We start from the raw sequence: 21,985 nt of genomic DNA, 5'->3' as shown, positions 1-21,985 counted from the left end.
AGAGCGGTTTCATCAGGGAGGCTCACTATCCTAGATGGGTCTCAAACCCTGTCCTAGTGATCAAACCTAATGGAAAGTGGAGAACGTGCATTGATTTCAGTGACCTAAACAAGACCTGCTTGAAAGATGGTTTCTCTCTCCCTCGAATAGATCAGCTGGTCAACGCTACTGCTACAAGGTAATGTCCTTTGGCTTGAAGAATGTAGGGGCAACATACCAAAGGCTGGTAAACAAAATATTTGCTAGCCAGATTGGGAAGATGTAGAGGTTTACGTTGATGACATGTTGATAAAGAGCATGAAGGCTGGGTAACACGTTTCGCTCTTAGGGGAGATGTTTAATGTGTTGAGAAGATACCGCATGCAGCTAAATCCCCTAAAGTGTGCTTTTGGGGTTGGATCTGAAAAATTTCTTGGGTTCATGGCCAGTAACAGAGGAATAGAGACCAACCTAGAAAAAATAAAAACCTTGCAGGATATGAGGTCTCCCACAAGGTCAAAGGAGGTACAGAAGTTGACGGGGTGTATCGCCGCTCTCAACAGGTTCATATCTAAGGCGACAGACAAGTGTGCGCCCTTCTTTGACACCATAATGGGTAATAAGCGGTTTAAGTAGACCTCGCTGTCATCATCTTCGACCAGGCGGTCGACGCTGTCAGCATCATCCCTTGGATCGGCCGCGTAGTTGTCAACTTCTCGCAAGATGAAATCGTCGTTCGATGAGGAGAAGGTCCACAAAGGTTCGGCGGTGGAGGGAGAATCCGGCCTCACAGTGGATGAAGAAGGACCCTCTCGACGACTAGATGGTTTGACGGCCATTGTTCCGATAAAAAAAAAAGAAGGAAAAAAGGGAAAAATAAGAATACAAGTTAAAATCCTAAGTCGAGAGGGTAAGAAGGGAAACAAGCAGACGACAATCGCCTAAGACTGCAAGAAACTACCCAAGGCGGGTGAGCGTCGTCGACTCATCAAGTCGTCGATCATTCACAAGAAGCATAACGACGAATGTTCAAGCAGAACCCAGATTTCCTAGCCAAACACCTAAAACCCAGAACCAAAAACTCTCTACAGTTGGCCAATAACCGAGAAAACTAGCCTATAAGAGTCCAGATGATACGTGAAGTAAGTTTTTAGATTCCTAATCACCAATTTCAACCCTTAATCGTGCCAAAATCCAACAAGAACCAAACAAGGGAAGCCAAAAATACTGGGAATAGAAATAAAGTGTTCCAACATAAAGCGAACTACACAGAAAAGAGAATCGCAATGAGAAGACTCACTAGAGGATTGAAAGATGGTGAAATCTGAAGCTTTGACTGGAGAAAACCTCGCAAAACACCGAAGGAATGAAAGAATTGGAGGGTTTTGGGAAAGTCTGAGCAGAGAAATAACAGTTTTCAGAAATTTGGGTGGAAATAACTTTGGTTTGAAATCGCATTATAAAGGGGGACAAACCCTCGACTCTTGACCGTTGGATGGAATCCTAGTGAATCCAGTGGCAAAGGTGAACAGTCATAATCGAACGGTGAAAGCATTGATGGGAAACTGGAGAGACGCGATCTGACGGTTCAGAATCTCCTATTCAAAACGAGAAACGTCAGCGAAATGATGAGCTGAATTGACATGACTGTTAGCCTTCCCAAGAAGCCGCCTTAATGTTAGTCATTATTGCCTAGGGGTACCTGTTGCAATATATTTGACTACGCTTGCAAGTGCACAAGTCGTACAAGTAATAAAGTGGTCCGAAGACCGATATCGTCCCACGAGGATTGACGTTAAGAATATAAACTAACTATTGTGAATATCATATCTTAACTTTATCTAAGCGATCAAATTTGGATGTGATAAACTCAAAGAAAAACTAAAATAAAGGAAAACTAAGTCAAAAGGAAAGATGGCAGTAATTAATAATACGTGCTGAAAGTAGAACGGAAAATCAATATGATGAAAATGCTAGGGTCTTGACTTCACTCTATTGCGATTATGTTTCTCCGTGGTAATGTGCCTAACCTAACTCTACGTTCTCAAGAACCTAGAGTGATGTGTATCCTTATCCCCTCTCTCGAGTGCCGCATAAAGAATGTGTAGGTAATTTCAAGCCTATATCTCTATACAACTATTCATCCCTACCTTCATTAAGTTCCACTCTAGAAACAATTCCTGGAATTCCACTTCTCCATTTCACAACCTAAAATTGTTTTGGTTACCTAGGCAATGTTTATCTCTCGATCTCACACCAACCTAAGTTGTTCTATCCGTTTCTTGATTGCTTGAACGTTCCCCTCTCGAGTATTAATCCTCACAATAAAAATCTGCCCAATTCAAAATCTCATAAACCATGGCAATATGTAAATCATAGATTTAACAGCAATAATTCAAAATAGAACATGAAAGAAACGAAGAGCTTTAATTAAATGCACATTAAAACGTCGAAACAATAATCACAAATAGAGATTCATCTAAACCCTAACAAATAAGAAAATTAGCCACACATCATGTGGCTCTCAGTGTCAAAATAATATTCAAAATCTAGAGAAATACAAGAAGAAAGAGAAGAAAGAATGCTTGGAATTCTTGAAGAACTGCTCCAATCTCCAATCCTCTCCGATTCAGTTTTTCTCCTTTTGAAAACCCTTTTTCTCCTCCTTTTTACAGTTTTTAGTCTCTCCTTTTATATCCCACGTTCAGCACGCCTCCCAAGAAGCCAAATTGTTTTCCATAAAAATCTCCACCCCTAACCTAGGGCAAAACGCGTGTTTTTAATAAAATCGGGATGTGACATATCGCAGCTCTCTCTGTTATCTGTGCACCAGACTAGGGCAGGTGGCAAATCAGGCGACATATCGCCTAGAAGGAAGCGACATATCGCCTGGAGGCGGCGACATATCGCCTGGAAGGAAGCGACATGTCGCAACTCTCGCTGTTTCTTCGTACAAGTTTGCTCAATTTTTGCTCCTTTTCAAGCCGCATCGCCATCAGAAGGCGACGTATCGCCTCATTCTCTGTCTTTTTGATCCAAAATGCCTCAAAACTCAGCGATTTCATCCATTACTGCACACTCAAGGGAAAATCATCAAATCCACATAAAAACTTAAGGAAAAACATGCCGAAACTAGCTAAAGGAGTAATGAATGAGTGCATAAATTACGCACTCATCAGTAATAGACTAGGCACCATCCTTAACAGGACATCAAACATGCGAAGACTCCAAACATGGATTGCCTATGAAGGTCGATGCAACCTGAGAGGTAGCCTCGACTTGGGGGGCAAATGTTGTGGGGTAAAACCTTAAACCCCACATGAGGCAATGGCTGGGCGCAACGTGGCGCAATTAAAGCATAAAATAATTGAGACAAGAAGGTACGGAATGGTAGTAGAGTGCACTTCATGAGCGTTGACCTGTAACGATTAAATGACTCCGCTGAAGGGGTCGACTAGAGGAAACGAAGGTCACGACATGGAGACGAATGCTTTACTAGCCATGGGCGAAGATCACTTCCAAAGAGCTAAAGGCGACGAACCCATCCACGTCCAGACTGAAGTGACAACTGTACAAAGATTTGATGTGCATTAAATGCATGCAAAGTAGGTGGCGAAGCCGGTGGAGAAAATCAGGCAGATTGGTTGAAATCTTGGTGATCAGAGACTACTGTTCCGGAGTTTGATGAAGATATCACGGGATTTGATTAAATAATTGATAATGGACATAGGCAATATTGACATAGGTAATAATGGACTGGTTGAAATCTCGGTGCTCTCAGTGAGCTGTGTTCCATCCCGTTCACCTCCATCGCGTTCGCCGTTCTCTTCCACCACCACCGACTGAACCATCGACGACCCAGCAACCTCCGTCAGCTTCATTTTCTCGGATGCATTCTTGTGGCGCAGCAGCTCTTGAAGCTTCCCTAGGACGCCCTCTAGAGATTGCTCGATCTTTGGAATCTTCTGCAAATCGACGTTGACCTTCCCACTCCTTCTGAGCCTCATTGCGACTTCCCTCAACCTTCTCGTCAGATTTCTTTGGCGGTGCCATCTAGAATTTTCTCTGATACCAACTTGATATGTTCGAGTCTCAAACCAGTAAAATAGCAAGTAACAAGGAAAATGATCGATCAAAGGAACTCTTAAGTGATTTCTCTTGAGCAACATAGCCAAGAAAATACAAGGATATGGGTTTTCAAATGACCCTTGCACTCCCTAGAGCTAATGATCGACTAGATACAGAAAACTCAGAGAATTGGTCGATGCCTATCATTGAGCCCTCCTACAAGTTTTATTCCATTTTCTCCTAACTGACCAACTGTTGTTTTAGAGGTGAATGATGAATTCTCTCATTGATCAAAAACATGTATGTACAGCACTATGTATACACAATGTCTCCGGTCACCCTAGGAACTAATTACACCAATTACTGATTACACACAGAATCCGGAAAGAAGAAAAATAGGAAACAAATAAGAAAAAACAGGAAACTAACTAATAGAGATATTGGGAATGATTCCAAATCTCTTTATTCCTAATTTACTTAATCAACTATTGTAGAATCCCTGAATATCCTAACCGATTATTTCTACACTAGCACTTCTCCCAATGCAATCACGCAAATCCCACATCCAAGCAACCTTCCATGCTCATTCCATTTCCAGCTCAGCAGTGATGATATCACCCGAACCTGCAGCTCCCTTCTCATCCAACTCAGCATCACACTCAGCAGCACACACCACATTTGCACTGCACTCAGTAGGTTCCACCTCACGCAGCCCTTCATTCCCTCTGTTTTTAGCATTCTTTCTCTTCTGAGCATAGGTAAAACGCAAAGGAGGCTTATCAGAAAATTTCTTAAACTGTGTCCCAAAGAAAAATTTTCCGTGATGAAATTAGGTTCTTTGATATTTGGATGTTTAATTTCATATATATTTTGTCTTGGATCTTTCTATTCATTTTTGTGGTTTTTTGGTAACCTAGGGATAATGGCTACCGGAGCAATAAATGTGGTAAGGGGTTCAAGGTCATCGATTGAGGAACTATTACATATATACAATCACTCCGAAAGGTTCGAAAAGATGTTTCCTTTCATTGAAAATTCTCGTTGTCTTTAGTAGATTCCCCCCGTGTCATAACATATATGCAAACTTTAAGCTTGGTTTTGTCTATAAAGATTTTTGTATAATACATAAACTCAACTAAAATCAATATATGGGCTTGATGTGATGCTTCTATTCACCATTATTTCTTTTCTCTCCAGACATTGAGAACTTTTGCACTGTAGCTATCGCAGCCTAAAATTGAAATTGGAATTGATTTCTCAAAAAGATGTACGGATTGACGGATTAGTGCAATCTGAAAGAGCCAATATGTCATTTATCTTCTAATTTTCATGCTTTGGGTGTATTTGTTGGTCCTGGTATATCTTTCCCATAAAAATGGTACCTGCTTATCTTCTTATTTCACTCTATAGAGTTTGTTGTAGCGCAACTTTTTAGTCCTTTCTCTGCTTTCACTTGAGTCTGGTTTTAATTCACTGAAAAAGTGAGATCACGCGTAATTTGTGCTGAAATGAATTTATATAACCTTTTTGCAACAAATTCAATGATATTTCTACTGGTTATGAGATTTTATTTATTAATTTTTATCATTATTATTATTATTATAATTATTTTTTTTTGATGAAGAGATCTAAGAGTTTAGTTTGGTAGATTTTTGCTTTCATATTACTTCAATCATAATGGAAATATGGGAAAACATTAATCGCTATTATTACTGCAGTGTTGGCCTCGCAGTCGACAATCCCGAGTTGTTCAATCGGATTTCGGAAGCTTTCCAGTCCAAGGCTAACATGCGATTTGTCATTCTTCTTTGGGGGGATAAATCTAGTTTGCCTAGTGGAGGGGTTAAAGGGAAACCTGTTTTTAATTACAAGGATATCATAAGCTTGGGACAAGAGAGTCGTAATGCTATCTCCAATTCTAATGATGTTAGTAAGTCAATCAGCTCGCTATATGTTTTTCACTATGTCTATTGCCATTTACAATGCTCTTGTGTTTGTTCTTGTGTTTGGAGTCTTGGTGTTCCTCTCATAAATTTTTTTGGTTTTGTTACATGTACAAGACTCATAGTTTTATTTGTTATTCAGGTGGGCCAATGTGTGAGGGATAACAAAAGCATGTCTCAGTACGAAGGAGATATAGAAGAGGATATTCAACATAGGATTAAGGCAGGGTAGGTTAAGTGGAAGAATGTTACGGGAGTTTTATGTGATAGCAAGATGCCTATTAAGTTGAAAGGAAAGTTTTATAGGACTGTAATCTGCCCAGCTATGTTATATGGTAGTGAATGTTGGGCCATTGAGAGACAACATATATCTAAGATGAGTGTGGCAGAAATGCGTATGTTAAGATGGATGAGTGGCCATATGAGAATGGATCGCATAAGGAATGAAGTTATTCGTAGTAAAATAGGTGTAGCACCAATAGAAGATAAGGTGCGCGAAGGCCGCTTGAGGTGGTACAGACATGTCCAACGTAGACCGCTAGAAGCACCAGTTTGTGCTTGGGAGGACATTCTTATACCTAATACTAGGAGAGGGAGGGGTAGACCAAGAATTACGTGGACCGAAGTTGTTAGGAAAGACAATCTAAATCTAGACCTTTAGGAAAGTTTAATTTCGAACAAAGTTGTGTGGAAAAGTGAAATTCATATAGCCGACCCCAATTATTTGGGATTAAAGCTTGGTGTTGTTGTTGTTGTTGTATTTTTTTAATATCAGCTTAACATGAATATGTAACTTCAGCTTGCAATCTTAGGGTGTAGCTTACCAAGAATCTTTTTTTTTCCCCCCTTTTGATAAGATGTTGTGTACTTTAACCTGATGAGGAATGGATTCGTGCACTCGGGTATTCTCGTCCATGTTGTTGCTTTTGTCTTTCTTTATTTCAATCATAGTATTAATACAAAAAAGTGCTTTGGGTGTTAGATTGTTGTATGTATTTTACATTCCTGGCTAGTTAATTATATTTTTATTTGTTGCTGCTATTTGCCATTACCACAAAGCATGAGCTATGCAACTTCTAATGCACCTATTCTTACTTCAGGAAAAAACTATGTTTATGAAGCCATAAACTCTGAAGATGTTGCTACTCTTGTTTATACTAGTGGAACAACTGGAAACCCAAAAGGCGTCATGCTTACACATCGCAATCTGTTGCACCAGGTTTGCTAATTATTTTTTCACTTTTTTCTTTTTAATATTCTGTTTGGCCTACGTTTAATATTTGGTGTTACTTGTCTTTGAAAATTGTTCTGCAGATAAGAAACTTATGGGATATAGTCCCTTGTGAAGCTGGCGATAAATTTCTCAGCATGCTTCCACCTTGGCATGCTTATGAACGAGCTGCAGAGTATTTCACTTTTACGTTTGGAGTTGAGCAGGTGTACACAACTGTGAGAAACTTGAAGGTATGATTTGCTTTTGCACATAGAAAACATTTTGGCATCAGTTTGATTAGAATAGGAAGAGTAGAAATAGCATCTTTTGTATTTGTTCTCTCCATGGACTGTCTTGGTGTATGATTCAGCATTGATATTTGGTAAAAGAACAAAACTACCTACTTATTTACTCCCCATTTTAGACAAACGTGTGCATACAGTATTTGGATGAATATACTCTTCATTATTTTCTTTTTTTTCTTCTTTTTTTTTTTTTTTTTTTTGGTGCTTGAATACATTTATTCATATATTGTTAATCATTTGATAGGAAGATTTGCGACATTATCAGCCAGAGTACATTATTTCAGTTCCTTTAGTATATGAGACACTGTACAGGTATGTTCATGTCTTAGCATTAATACTATTAATACTCTACTGCTATTTGGAAAAGTCAACATTTACATGTATATATTATTAAAAAACAAAATGATTAGAAGCCTATAGTAACACCAGTTAAGAAAATAACGGAGCGTGAAACTCAAAAGGCTACTGCTGCTATTACCCCCAATTGAAAATTTCATAATTAAAAACTTACTCATCGCGAAACTTAAAAAAATATGAACATTATTTAAATAGCTAGGTGAAAAGAAGTAACGTATAAAGTTGAGGCTCAACCAACTCAAATATTTGAGCAAAAAAAAAAGATGCCTACGGCTCTAAGAATCACTAGAATGTCAAAAATGTCGGAATATTTTCATCTTTAAGCTTGCTTTTCCTTAAGTTTCTTGCTGAACGTGACACTAGGTTTCCCTCTTTCAATAAATTTGTGAAGTCGCTACTTTGGCAGTTTGTATATAAAGGTATTTGGGAGAAAAGATGAAATTTCTTTATTTCACATATTCACTGATTTACACACATTCTTTCTCTTTAAATAGAGAAGAATTGAGAACCCTAATCACCCAAGGTGAGATCCCGGTGATTCTCTCCTAAAATAGAAAAGGAAACATAATTCTAATTGTCCTAGAACATACCTAATATAATTCTAGAAATCAGGAAACTAATGTACACTAAATGTCTACTAGAAATTCAAAGTTTTGTCTTGATAATCCCTTGGTCAAAGCATCAGCTACTTGTTGGGACGAAGGAACATAAGAAAGCTCCACTATTCTCTCATCAATCTTCTCTTTAATGAAATGTCTGTCAATCTCCACATGTTTGGTGCGATCATGGTGAACCGGATTCTGAGCTATACACAAAGCTGCTTGATTGTCGCAATAGACCTTTAAAGTTGATCTATTCTCAAACCTCAATTCTTCCAACACTCTTCTAATCTTAATAGCCTCACAGATTCCATGTGCTAGAGCTCTGAACTCAGCCTCTGCGCTGCTGCGAGCCACAACATTCTATTTCTTGCTTCTCCAAGTAACAAGATTTCCCCAAACCATAGTACAATAGCCAGATGTTGATCTTCTATCTTCAATTGAACCTGCCCAGTCAGCATCAATAAAAGCTTCAATGTGCCTTTTATTAGTCTTCCCAAAGAACAGGCCTTTGCCTGGTGTCATTTTAAGATATCTTAGAATCCGGTAGACTGCATTGAGATGTTTTTCATGAGGGGAGTGCATATATTGACTCACAACACTAACTGCAAATGCTATGTCAGGCCTGGTGTGGGATAAATAGATTAGTCTTCTAACCAGTCTTTGATATCTCCCCCTGTCTACAGGATCTTCTAACTTCTTTTTCTTACCAAGTCCATTCACTTCCACTGGTGTCTCGGATGGTCTTGCCCCTAGCATACCTGTTTCCTTTAAGAGGTCAATAGTGTATTTTCTCTGAGAAACAAAAATACCTTTTCGCGTGCAAGCCACTTCCATTCCCAGAAAGTATCTCAACTGTCCCAAATCCTTAACTTCGAATTCTTTAGCCAGCCCTTTTTTAACTCAAATAACTCCATAAGATTGTCTCCTATTAGAATGATATCATCCACATAAACTATCAAAATTGAAACCTTACCACCAGAGTGTTTGTAAAATAGGGTATGATCAGCTTGTCCCTGTGTGAAGCCAAAACTCCTAACTGCCTTAGTAAATCGATCAAACCATGCTCTAGGGACTGTTTCAGTCCATAGAGAGAGTTCTCCAATCTGCACACCTTATTACAACCAAACTCTCCCTCGAAACCTGGAGGTAAATTCATATACACTTCTTCTTCAAGAGTTCCATTCAAAAATGCGTTTTTTACATCCAGCTGATGCAGAGGCCAGTCGAGATTAGCAGCCAGTGAGAGTAGGATTCTGATCGTGTTGAGTTTGGCAACTGGTGCAAAAGTCTCGTTATAATCAACTCCAAAGGTTTGTGTGAAACCCTTCGCTACCAATCTTGCCTTATACCTTTCTACCGAACCATTTGACTTATGTTTGATGGTAAACACCCATTTGCAACCAACTGGACATTTCCCTTTAGGCAGCTCAACAACTGTCCACGTGCCATTCCTTTTTAAGGCCTCCATTTCTTCTAAAACAGCCTTCCTCCACAGTGGTTTTGTTAGCGCCTCATGAATACTTCTAGGGGTCTCTTCTTCAGAAATCCTCTCAGTCGCAGCTCAGAAAGCAGGAGATAGATGAGCGAATGACATGAAGTTGTAGAGAGGATGCTGAGTGCAAGTCCGTTTACCTTTTCGAAGAGCTATAGGAACATCAAGATCACTGACAGATTGCTCTAGCTCAACTGACTGACTTTCCTCCACACCAGATTCCTCAAAGACAAAACCTGTCTCAAACATTTGTGTGTTTACTTTCGGTTCAGGCTCTTGACAGTGCTCTGGAGTAGTGATAGGCTTCTGTTGTCTTTGAGATTGTCCACCCCGCCTAGAATAAACACGAAGTTCTTTCTGTGATTCCTTTTGTGGTTCATTTTGTGTGCTTTGCACATGTGATTCTACACTTGTTTCCAAATCATTAGATAGCACAATAGGTAACACATGGGTTTTAACAGGTGGGGACTCTGACTCCAATTATGACTCAATGGAAAAATCCCAAAGCTGCCTTCCACTGTCACTCTCCCTTTGAAGGGTAGATTTGGGGTAGTAAGCTCGATCTTTGAAAAAAGAAACATCCATGGATGTGTAAATTTTCCGTGTACTTGGACAGTAACACTTAAACCCTTTTTTATTTGGAGAGTAGCCCAAGAAAATACATTTGACAGCTCTAGGATCAAGTTTGCTCAACTGAGGTGACATTGAATGAACAAAAACAGTACACCCGAAAGTTTTGAGAGGAAGATTATGAAATAGGCGAGATTGAGGGTAAGACTGACGAAGAATGTTTAAAGGTGTTTGATACTGGAGGACACGAGATGGAAGACGATTGATTAGATAGGAAGATGTAAGAACTGCATTACCCCAGAAACATTTGGGAACATTATTAGTGAACATGACTGCACGAGCCATTTCGAGTAAGTGTCTGTTCTTGCGTTCTGCAACACCATTTTGTGGAGGGGTGTCAACACCAGAGCTTTGATGAATTATTCCATTTTCTGCTAGATACGGACTCAAAGTGTTATTAAAGTATTCTCGTCCATTATCTGTATGAAGAATTTGGATTTTTGTCTGAAATTGGGTTTCCACCATTTTATGAAATTGTTGAAAAATTAGTGCGGCATTTGACTTTTCTTTCAAGAGAAATACCCAACAAACTCGAGTGTGATCATCAATAAAGGTTATAAACCAGTGTGCACCAGATATATTACTTATTCTTGAAGGCCCCCAAACATTACTGTGAATGAGTGAAAAAGGTTTAGAGATTCTATAAATTTGTAAAGGATAGGAAACTTGAGTATGTTTTGCAAATTGACATGTTTCACACACAAACAAGTGAACATCTTTATTGACGAACAATGAAGGAAACAACTTTTTTAGATATAGGAAATTAGGATGACCAAGTCTATTGTGCCATAACATAATTTTATTGGAAACAGAAGCAGAATTACAACTCAAAGCTTGAACTTATTTATTCTCGGTAAGTGGAGAACCTTCAAATAGGTATATCCCATCACATTCCTTAGCACTGCCAATCGTTCTCCTCGAAAGTAAATCCTGAAACTCACACAAAGAATGAGAGAACTTAGCAGAACAATTCATTTCTCTTCTTAACTTCGCAATAGTCGGAATATATAACACAGAGTGCAACGTTATACAATCCGAAATCCACACTGTTCCTTTTCCTATTACGGATGCTAATGAGCCATCAGCAATTTTAATCTTTAGACCATCGTTACTAGTATTGAACTCTGAGAAAAGGCTCCTACAATTGGTCATGTGATCTGAAGCTCCTGAATCAAAAATCCAAACATCTTTGTACGTAGTTTTGGTTGTTAGAGCAAAGAGAAAATTACCCTTTTGTGCTACTGTTGCTGTTGGCCCTGTGGAGGGTGTTGTTGCCGGTGCTCCCTGTGATAAGAGCATTTGAAGCTGTTCTAACTGCTCTTTGCTGAATGCGGAGCCAGTGTTGTTTTCTGCGGTCTTTTCACCTCCTCCAGATGAGGCTGCAAAGCCTCTGTTTTCACCAGGTTGTCGCTGGCGCCAACGTTCTGTTGCTGGTTTCCAGTCCGGCAGCTTCCCATAATCTTCCAGCATGTGTCCTTTGTGTGTCCATTACGGCCTTGTTCACTTCGCGGATTCGAGTTTTCAATTCGAGCTGAGATGTGACATTTTCTGAGAGCTTTTTACTGTGACAAAAAAAGTTACATGTGACATTTTCTGAGAGCTTTTTACTGCAAAAACCTAGAACTGAAAACTCGAATCGGTAAAATGAACGAGGCCTACGTTTGCAGTGGTCACACCATGGTCTATCATTCCTCCTCTAGTTTCGGCTATCTCCACTGGAACTAGGATTTTTTCTAACCAATGCTGATTCTTGGTGTGGCGGTTCAATAGTAGGCTGCACGTTTTTCTCCTTTCGGCCAAGCATCACCCTTTGACGTGCTTCTTCATGTCTCACCTCTGTAAAGGCCTCCTTAATTTCGGGGAATGGTTTGAAACCGAGGACACGTCCACGAACTTCATCTAGTTCCTTGTTGAGTCCGAGTAGGAAGTCAAAAACATGTTCTTTGTCAAGCATCTTCTTGAATTTTGGCACTATCGGTACTTGTAATTCATTATAGTATTCGGTGACACTAAGATTACCTTGCCTCTTTTCTCTTAAGGCTGACTTTATTTCAAAGATTTGGGCTGAATTCCCAAGGTCCGAATACATCTCCTCTACCATCTCCCAAATCGCATTTGCTGTCTTGTAGTAAACGTATACTCGGCTAATGGAAGATTCCATTGAGTTTAACAGCCACGCCTTCACCATTGAGTCCTTCGATTTCCACTTCTTGTATGCCGGTTTCCCTGTTTCAGGCGGTTTTGCTTCTCCAGTCAAGTAATCTAGTCATCCCTTTCCATCAATAACAAGGATGACCGATTGGGACCATTCAACATAATTGGCTCCATTTAACTTATGTTGCGTGATCTGTAGTGAGTGACTATCACTGAGATTGATGATTTGCTGTGATCCTCCTTGGGAGTTCCGAGTTGTTGGTGAGATGTGCTCGCTGGTTGCATCGGAGGTGGCTTCACGAGAAGCCCCTATCATGGCGGTTTTCACCATGAGGAATAGAGTATTATTCCTGCTCTGATACCATAAAGGTATTTGGGAGAAAAGATGAAATTTCTTTATTTCACATATTCACTGATTTACACACATTCTCTCTCTTTAAATATAGAAGAATTGAGAACCCTAATCACCAAAGGTGAGATCCTGGTGATTCTCTCCTAAAATAGAAAAGGAAACATAATTCTAATTGTCCTAGAACATACCTAATATAATTCTAGAAACCAGGAAACTAATGTACACTAAATCAAATAAGGAAAGTAACCAGATTCCTCTCCAATCACTCGGATTTTTCCACAGCATAGATGGGAAATACAACATGCTCTCTTGCTAAGGTTCAGTTAGTGATTCGACCTCTAGTTGTTAAATGATATTAGAATTTGTTTCCATTCCTTTCTTCTACATTATGAATGAGTTTCTGAATTCCAAGAAAATCCATCTTATGTATGTTATAGGATATCATACCCCCAATCTGTAAGAATATTTTTTTTTTTTTAATTCTTTGTTTTTTTTTTTTTTTTTTGCAGTGGGATTGAAAAACAAATTTCTACGAGCTCCGCAGCTCGTAAGCTTATTGCACTTACATTTCTACAGGCCAGTATGACATACATGGAGTTCAAGAGGATCTATGAGGTTTCGATTGCTGAGCAGTTCATCTTTCTTAACTTATTCAGCATTTGTGCTTTCTAGATATTAAAAAATTGAAATCCACTTCCTACATTTATAACGCTTCATGTTTTATATGAAAAGATATTTTTTCCAAAGTATTTCGAGCAGAGGTTCTTTGCATAAGTTGCATTAGGTCTCACCTGTTTTTTTACACTTAAACTTTATATGGTTTCTAGTTAAGACTTGTAACTTAGATTCCTCCGAGTATAGCAATTCAAACGATCACGGTTTTGATCATAGGGAATGTATCTGACAAAGAACCAAAAGCAACCTTCGTATATCATCTCATTGTTGGACTGGTTATGGGCAAGAATAATTGCTGGACTTTTATGGCCGTTGCATGCATTAGCCAAAAACCTGGTCTACAGCAAAATCCACTCTGCCCTCGGGATATCAAAGGTACTTTTATATGCACGTGTTTTTTATAAGAAAAAGTCCTCATATCCTAACTATAATAAAGGAGTAGAAAAAGTTCCACTTTCACTCCATGGTTGTCATATGCGCACCGTTTTGGTGCTTGCCCAGTTTTTTTTATACTTCTTTTTCCTTTCTTTTTACCGTGCTTTTTTATATGTAAACTTAGAAGGAATGGAGAATATTTCTTTCTCTATTAACAAATGAATGAGTACAAGGTTCCTTTTAAGGAGTGGAATTACACTAAAAAAGGAAATAAAGAAATAAAACAGGAAACAAAAACACAATATTGACAACTGCGTATTTCCTAATTTCCATCATTGACTATCTATATTTACATTAGGCACACTACCTAGCATATCTCTAGGATCACAACAGAATCCTTAATTGACTGATTTCTGACACTCCCCCTCAAGCTGGTTTGAAGATGTCTTCCATAGCCAGCTTGCCAATTAGTTTATCAAATTTCTTCTTGTGTGGTCCCTTGGTTAACACATCAGCGTTTTGTTGTTGGAAGATACGGCATGCAGATTATTGCACCATCGAGCTTCTCCTTGATGAAATGTTTATCCACCTCTATATGTTTTGTTTGATCATGTAGAACTGTATTATGAGCAATAGATATAGCAGCCTTGTTGTCACATTAGACCCTTATAGGTGCCAAATGAGAAAACTTCATCTCCTCAAGGATCCTTTTGATCCACATTACCTCACAGATTCCATGGGCAATAGCTCTGAATTATGCTTCTGCACTACTTCTGGCTACAATATTTTGTTTTTTGTTCCGCCAAGTAACTAAGTTTCCCCCAACAAAGGAACAATAGCCCGAAATGGATCTTCTACCTGTAACACTTCCTACCCAGTCTGCATCAGTGTAGACTTCAATTTGTAGGTGACCATGTTTCTTGAACAGTAGGCCTCTCCCTGGAGTTCCTTTCAGATATCTCAGGATCCTATAGACAACCTCGAAATGCTCTAGTCCTAGTGAGTGCATGAACTAACTTACCATGCTAACTGCAAAAGCAATATCAGGGTGTGTGTTAGGATCCGTTACTGACTTGGGAACTTGTTTGGTTAGTGAGATGGTATAGTTAGTAGGAATTAGTATAAATAAAGGGCTTAGTAGCTCACTAGAGGTATGTTGTGATTTGGAGAGTTTTGAGAAACTGAGATTAGGGAGAGCGGTGGTCTCTCGAATACCACTAAATTAAGAGTTGCCGGAGTACTCGAATTCTCCGTTCTATCCTTTACATTTCAGTGTAATTTGATGTTCTTGGCTGATTAGATTAATAAAATTCTTTCTAATTATTCTCATTTTCTTATTGTTTCTGGTGTGTGTGAGTGTGGTATTGGTGTTTTGGCTGATTTTCTGAGTTAGGATCCTAACAATGGTATTAGAGCATCTACGATCCATAGAGCTTTTTGAGTTAAGAGAGAAACTTAGGGCTATTCTGAGAGGTAATCTCAAGGTTTCTGGAGGGAGTATCGGGGGGCTCCGGGACCAGGTGGGGAAGGTTCGAACTTAGATGGAAGACATGCAGGCGGTGCTGCGGAGGATGGAGGCACTGCTGGCGGCGCGGCCGATGGCCGGGAAGGCCGAGTTGGGTCGCGACGGCGAACGACGGGACGGGGAGAGGCGAGATCGCGCGCCTCAGGGCGAGGAGAGCCCAAATCGCGTCGACCCAGGCGGAGTGGAGGTGCCAAATCGGGCGGATCTTCGCCGGGAAGCGCCGATTCGCGAAGATCGAGGCCGCGAGAGGGAGTTCCGATGCCGGAGAGACGTTGGTCTCATGAAGGAGCGCGAGATCTGTCGCGATCTGGGGCTGGGTGGTCTGGATCTGCAGCGTGAGGGGTTGTTCGACGACGGGAGGAGGGCGGACGGAGGTTGCGACCGTCGGGAGAGGGCGGCGGAGCTTGTTCGGCGACGGGAATCGGAATGGGAGCCGGAGTCAGAGGAGGAGAAGCTTGCTCCGGGGCTGGGACGGCATGGGTACCCTCAGAACAGAGAACCCATCCTTGTTTTGGTCGCGGTTGGGGCTGATTCCGGACCGATTTGGACTGGGCCTTGCGATTCCGGCGTGAAAGGGGCTGATTCCGGTGCTACGGAGACAGACTCCGGCGCGACGGAGGCTGGGCTCGACGATTTGGCTGCTGTTTGGATAGGGCCTTACGATTCCGGCGTGAAAGGGGTTGATTCCGGTGTACTTGGGGCTAGTTCTGACGCCATGAAGGCTGGGATTTGCAATTCTGACGCTATTAAGATCAATTCTGGCGATTTGGGGGCTGGGTCTCTCGATGGGAGGGCTGGGACTTGGAATCCAAGTGTCATGAGGGATGATTTTGGAGCAATTAGAATTGGGTCTTGGAATTCTAGCGTGATTGGGGCTGATTTCCGCGCAATTGGGGCTGATTTCCGTGCAATTGGGGCTGGGCTTCGTGATTATGGTGCGATTAGGGCATATTCTGGCGAGCCAAGGGCTAGGTTTCTCAAATCCGGCGTGATTTGGGTTGGTTCCGATGCCGTTAAGGCTGGGCTGCACACTTCCAACGCGATTAAGGACAATTCCAGTGACATTTGGACTGGGTCTTCTTATTTCGGTTTGATTGGGGTCGGATCTACAAAGAGCGGGGGGGCAGAAGGGGGGTTGAATGGAATTGGCGTGATAGGAATCAGAAAGAAGTGGAGACACACGGCTGCGATTACTTAACACCTTGAGGACAAGGTGTTTCTTTGGGGCAGGGGTAATGTTAGGATCCGTTAATGACTTGGGAACTTGTTTGGTTAGTGAGATGGTATAGTTAGTAGGAATTAGTATAAATAAAGGGCTTGGTAGCTCACTAGAGGTATGTTATGATTTGGAGAGTTTTGAGAAACTGAGATTAGGGAGAGCGGTGGTCTCTCGAATAACACTAAATTAGGAGTTCCTGGAGTACTCGAATTCTCCGTTCTATCCTTTACATTTCAGTGTAATTTGGTGTTCTTGGCTGATTAGATTAATAAAATTCCCTCTAATTATTCTCATTTTCTTGCTGTTTCTGGTGTGTGTGAGTGTGGTATTGGTGTTTGGCTGATTTTCTGAGCTAGGATCCTAACAGTGTGTATGAGACAAGTAGATTAACCTGTCCACGAGTCTCTGATATTGTTCCCTATCCTTCACTTATTCAGCCTTGGCAGCTTGCAACTTCAAATTAGGCTCAATAGGAGTCTCGGCCACCCTGCAACCGAGTAAGCCTATTTCTCCAAGTAGATCAAGTACATATTTCCTCTGGTTAACAAAAATACCTTCTTTGGATCTTGCAAACTCCATTCCCAGAAAGTATCTTAAATTTCCTAGGTCTTTAATTTGGAACTCCTTAGCAACTCTCGTTTTGAGGGCATTAGTTTTGTTTCATCATTACCAGTTAGGATAACATCATCAACATAAATAATCAAAATTGCAACTTTTACCAATTTTTGAGTGCTTATAAAATATAGTGTGATCTGCCTGACTCTGAAGGAAGCCATAACTAGTAACAACCTTTCCAAAGCGTTCAAACCACGCTCTTGGTGACTGTTTAAGTCCATACAGGAACTTCTTCAATCTACAGACTATCACTCCCAAGTTTCTTTTCAAATCTTGGTGGTAGACTCATGAACACCTCCTCTTCAAGGTCACCATTGAGAAAAGCATTCTTGACATCAAGTTGATGCAGAGTCCAATCAGCATTCACTACAAGAGATAACAAAACTCTGATGGAGTTTATTTTAGCAACAGGAGCAAAGGTTTCCTAGTAATCAATCCCATAAGTCTGGGTAAAGCCTTTAGCCACCAATCTAGCTTTGTACCTCTCAACACTCCCATCGGCTTTACATTTTATAGTAAACATCCATCTACACCCTATTGTTTTCTTGTTTCTAGGCAGATCAACAATCTCCCAAGTACCACTTCTCCTTAGAGCATTCATCTCCTCCTTTACCGCTAACTTCCAATTCGGATCATCCAATGCTTCCTGTATATTCTTTGGAACAAACAAGTGTGAAATCCTAGATGTGAAGGCGTTATGATCTTTTGACAGTTTGTGGTAGGAGAGATATTTAGCAACAAGATGTTTAGGGCAACTGTGGATACGTTTCCTAATTGCTATAGGAACATCAAAATCATCAATAACAGGTGAATTATTAGGAATAGTTGAAGGAGTTAGAGTAGGAATACCTGAACTCACTGTGCCATTGCTCGGGTTTTCAGACTAGTTTTGTGCATGGTTGACATTCAAGTCTTTATTCTTTTAATGAGATCTCTTCCTAGTATAAACCTGAACTTCAGAATTCAAATCATGTTGATCATTTTATGGTACTTCTCCCCCTGTATGAGAAATCAATTCACTTGGCACCAAAAGACACGGTTCTCTTAGGTGACTATTATCTGTAACATTTGATTCTTGTGTAGAACAAATTACATTGGGAAGTGGGGCAGAAATATCCCAAAAATTATCTTCTGTTTTGTCTTTTGGTGACTATTATTTGTAACATTTGATTTCTGTGTAGAACAAATTGTGGAAAACCGGTGTAAATAGGGCTGATTTGTACAGCTGTATTCTTTCCTTATTTAATTAGTTTCCTGATTTCTCTCTAATTACTAGATAGGTAGTTACCAAGTTCGTTATCTAGGGTGCTGAAAATAAGGGGCTAAAACCGGTCTGTGGTTATCCCTAAACTTGTATATATGTCCGGCTGTATAGAGTATTTTTTCAAGGTGAATAATAATCATATTCCTCCTAAATCCTAATTCCGGCTGTCATAAAACTTCACAAATGACATTGGCAAGTGGGGTAAAAATATCCTAAAAATTATCTTATATTTCATGTTTCTCCCCCTGAAGAGAATTTTGGATGAAGAAGGGTTGTTTTTCAAGAAAAGTAACATCCATACTCATTTCTTGGTTTGAGGATCATAACACTTATAACCTTTTTTGTTAGAAGCATATCCCAAAAAAACACACTTTACAGCCCGTAGATCAAGTTTTGAACGAAATTGATTTAGTATGTGAACATATACAGTACATCTAAAAACTTTGATAGGTAAAGTTGAACGCAACCTAGCTCTTGGAAAAAAATCTTTCGGCTTCAAGTGGTGTTTTGTATGTTAACACTATAGTGGGCATCGTATTTATCAAGTAGGAAGCCGTGAAAACTGCTTCACCCCATAAATATTTTGGAACATGCATAGAAAACATTATGTCACGTGCTACTTCAAGTAAATGTTTGTTTTTTCACTCAGTAATACCATTTTGTTGAGGAGTGTCCCGATAAGGAGCCGATTAGGTTATATAAATTAGGATAGTGTTATTTGGTAAATTAGGATTTCTGATTTAGTTTCCTAATAAATAGAATCAGTTATTGATTTGATTGATTCATAATTTAGTTACTTTCCTAGTTTGTCGAGATTCCTAATTTTGTGGGATTCTCCGTTTACTTCCCTAGAATAAGTGGACTGGGATGCCGGCCACTTAAGTATAAATATTAGGGCTGTATTTCCTTTGGTTAATAAGAATTCTCTTCACCAAAATCCTCATGGTATCAGAGCCGAATTCAAAACGCTAATCCACCCTATCATCAATCTCTCATCATGACCAAATACGGCATGAATACCCAAACCAGTTCCTCAGAAGTCCAGTCAAGACCTGAGCAAAATTCTCCAGCCATCAATGCTGATAATCCCTCAGCCAATATCATCGAAAACTCACCTCTTCCTGTTACCAGTCACAAACTCAGTGGCCACAATTTCCTTCAGTGGTCACAATCCGTCCTCATATATGTATCTGGCAGTGGAAAAGATGAGTATCTCACCGGTGAGGTCCTTGTTCCGGCGGCAACAGATCCCAAGTATCGGACGTGGAAAACAGAAAATCACATGGTTATGTCATGGCTAATAAACTCCATGACCACCGAAGTTGGAGAGAATTTCCTTCTCTACAAAACAACCAAGGAAATTTGGGATGCAGCACGTGAAACCTACTCCAGTTCTAAAAATACCTCAGAAGTTTTTGAAATTGAAACTCGACTTCATGATATGCAACAAGGGGAGATGACAATCACTCAGTATTTCAACACAATAACCCGGTACTGGCAGCACCTTGATATGTTTGAAATATATCCCTGAAAATGTCCTGATGATGCAGCTTTATACAAAAAGATTGTTGATCAAAAGAGAACATTCAAATTTCTCCTTGGTCTCAACAAGGATCTGGACGAAGTAAGGGGGAGAATCATGGGAAGCAGGCCTTTGCCTTCCATCCGAGAGGCATTTGCTGAAGTCAGAAGAGAAGAAAGCAGGAAGAAACTAATGATGACAGAAAATATGAGCACCCCGGTTGCTGAAGGTTCGGCCTTATATACACACAACTCATCTCAGGATAACAGGCAAAGAAGAGGAAGACCATGGTGCGACCATTGCAAGAAGCCTGGTCACACCGGAGAAAATTGCTGGAAAATACATGGGAAGCCCGCTGATTGGAAGCCTAACCGTGCTCGCCAGGACTGGGACAGCCGCGTAAATTCTGTCACCACTTCAGACAACCCCAGCACCACTCCTGAAACCAGTCCGTTCACCAGGGAGCAGATTGAGGTACTGCAGAAGCTGCTCGGACAGGTATCAGGTCCTTATCAGTCCACATCACCCACTGTTGAACTGCATACCAGCATGGTAGCACATCAAGGTACAGTTTCCTTTGCTCATATTGCGAAAACAAGGAAATTAAGACCATGGATAATTGATTATGGGGCTTCGGATCACATGATTGGAAATATTAATGTCTTCCACAAGTTCAATGCCTATTCTAGTCCTAGCACAGTACGAATAGCCGATGGATCACATTCAAACGTGGCAAGAATCGGATCCATCCAATTGACAAAGGATCTCCTTCTCTCATCTGTCCTTTATGTTCCAAAATTAGATTGCAATCTGATTTCTATTAGTAAACTCACCCGTGACTTGAACTGTGTGACTAAATTCTATCCAAATCTTTGTGAATTTCAGGCAGCGGATTCGGGGAAGGTGATTGGCAGGGCTGACATGTGTGGTGGTCTCTACTTGCTCAAAGGGAATCCTCCTCCTCATGGACAAGTTCATTCAAGTTGTTTTTCTGAGTCTATTTCCAATTCTGTTTCTGTGTCAAATGAGAATCAAGTTATGTTATGGCACTTTCGCCTTGGTCATCCAAATTTTGTGTACCTTGAAAAATTGTTCCCTCATTTATTCATCAATAGTATGAATAGCCGATGGATCACATTCAAACGTGGCAAGAATCGGATCCATCAAATTGACAAAGGATCTCCTTCTCTCATCTGTCCTTTATGTTCCAAAATTAGATTGCAATCTGATTTCTATTAGTAAACTCACCCGTGACTTGAACTGTGTGACTAAATTCTATCCAAATCTTTGTGAATTTCAGGCAGCGGATTCAGGGAAGGTGATTGGCAGTGCTGAAATGTGTGGTGGTCTCTACTTGCTCAAAGGGAATCCTCCTCCTCATGGACAAGTTCATTCAAGTTGTTTTTCTGAGTCTATTTCCAATTCTGTTTCTGTGTCAAATGAGAATCAAGTTATGTTATGGCACTTTCGCCTTGGTCATCCAAATTTTGTGTACCTTGAAAAATTGTTCCCTCATTTATTCATCAATAAAAATTCCAAACTTTTCCATTGTGAAATATGTCAACTTGCAAAGCACACTCGGCATGTCTATCCTAGTATTCAATATAAGCCTTCAAATCCATTCTCCATAATTCATAGTGACATTTGGGGACCCTCACGAGTGAAAAATATTAATGGGGCTCGTTGGTTCATATC

At 40.2% G+C, this 21,985-nt stretch overlaps 1 protein-coding gene across 3 annotated transcripts in view; it reads left to right on the top strand.

The window, feature by feature from the left end:
• LOC21409494 (probable acyl-activating enzyme 16, chloroplastic) overlaps positions 1–21,985 on the top strand; it is a 74,017-nt gene that overhangs the window by 21,952 nt on the left and 30,080 nt on the right. For 2 of the 3 annotated variants that reach the window (XM_024166629.1, XM_024166631.1), the window contains 7 exons: positions 4,965–5,052; positions 5,766–5,977; positions 7,091–7,209; positions 7,305–7,454; positions 7,753–7,820; positions 13,605–13,710; positions 13,987–14,145. In XM_024166629.1, the coding sequence (XP_024022397.1) occupies positions 4,965–5,052; positions 5,766–5,977; positions 7,091–7,209; positions 7,305–7,454; positions 7,753–7,820; positions 13,605–13,710; positions 13,987–14,145 (902 nt within the window). The remainder of the gene's footprint in view (positions 1–4,964; positions 5,053–5,765; positions 5,978–7,090; positions 7,210–7,304; positions 7,455–7,752; positions 7,821–13,604; positions 13,711–13,986; positions 14,146–21,985) is intronic. The other variant, XM_024166630.1, reaches the window with a different exon arrangement.

The sequence above is a fragment of the Morus notabilis genome, unplaced genomic scaffold (assembly GCF_000414095.1).
Source record: "Morus notabilis unplaced genomic scaffold, ASM41409v2 Scaffold35, whole genome shotgun sequence".
Lineage (NCBI taxonomy): Eukaryota > Viridiplantae > Streptophyta > Magnoliopsida > Rosales > Moraceae > Morus > Morus notabilis.
The sequence above is the reverse complement of the archived record's forward strand: the minus strand, read 5'-3'. Positions and strand labels throughout refer to the sequence as shown.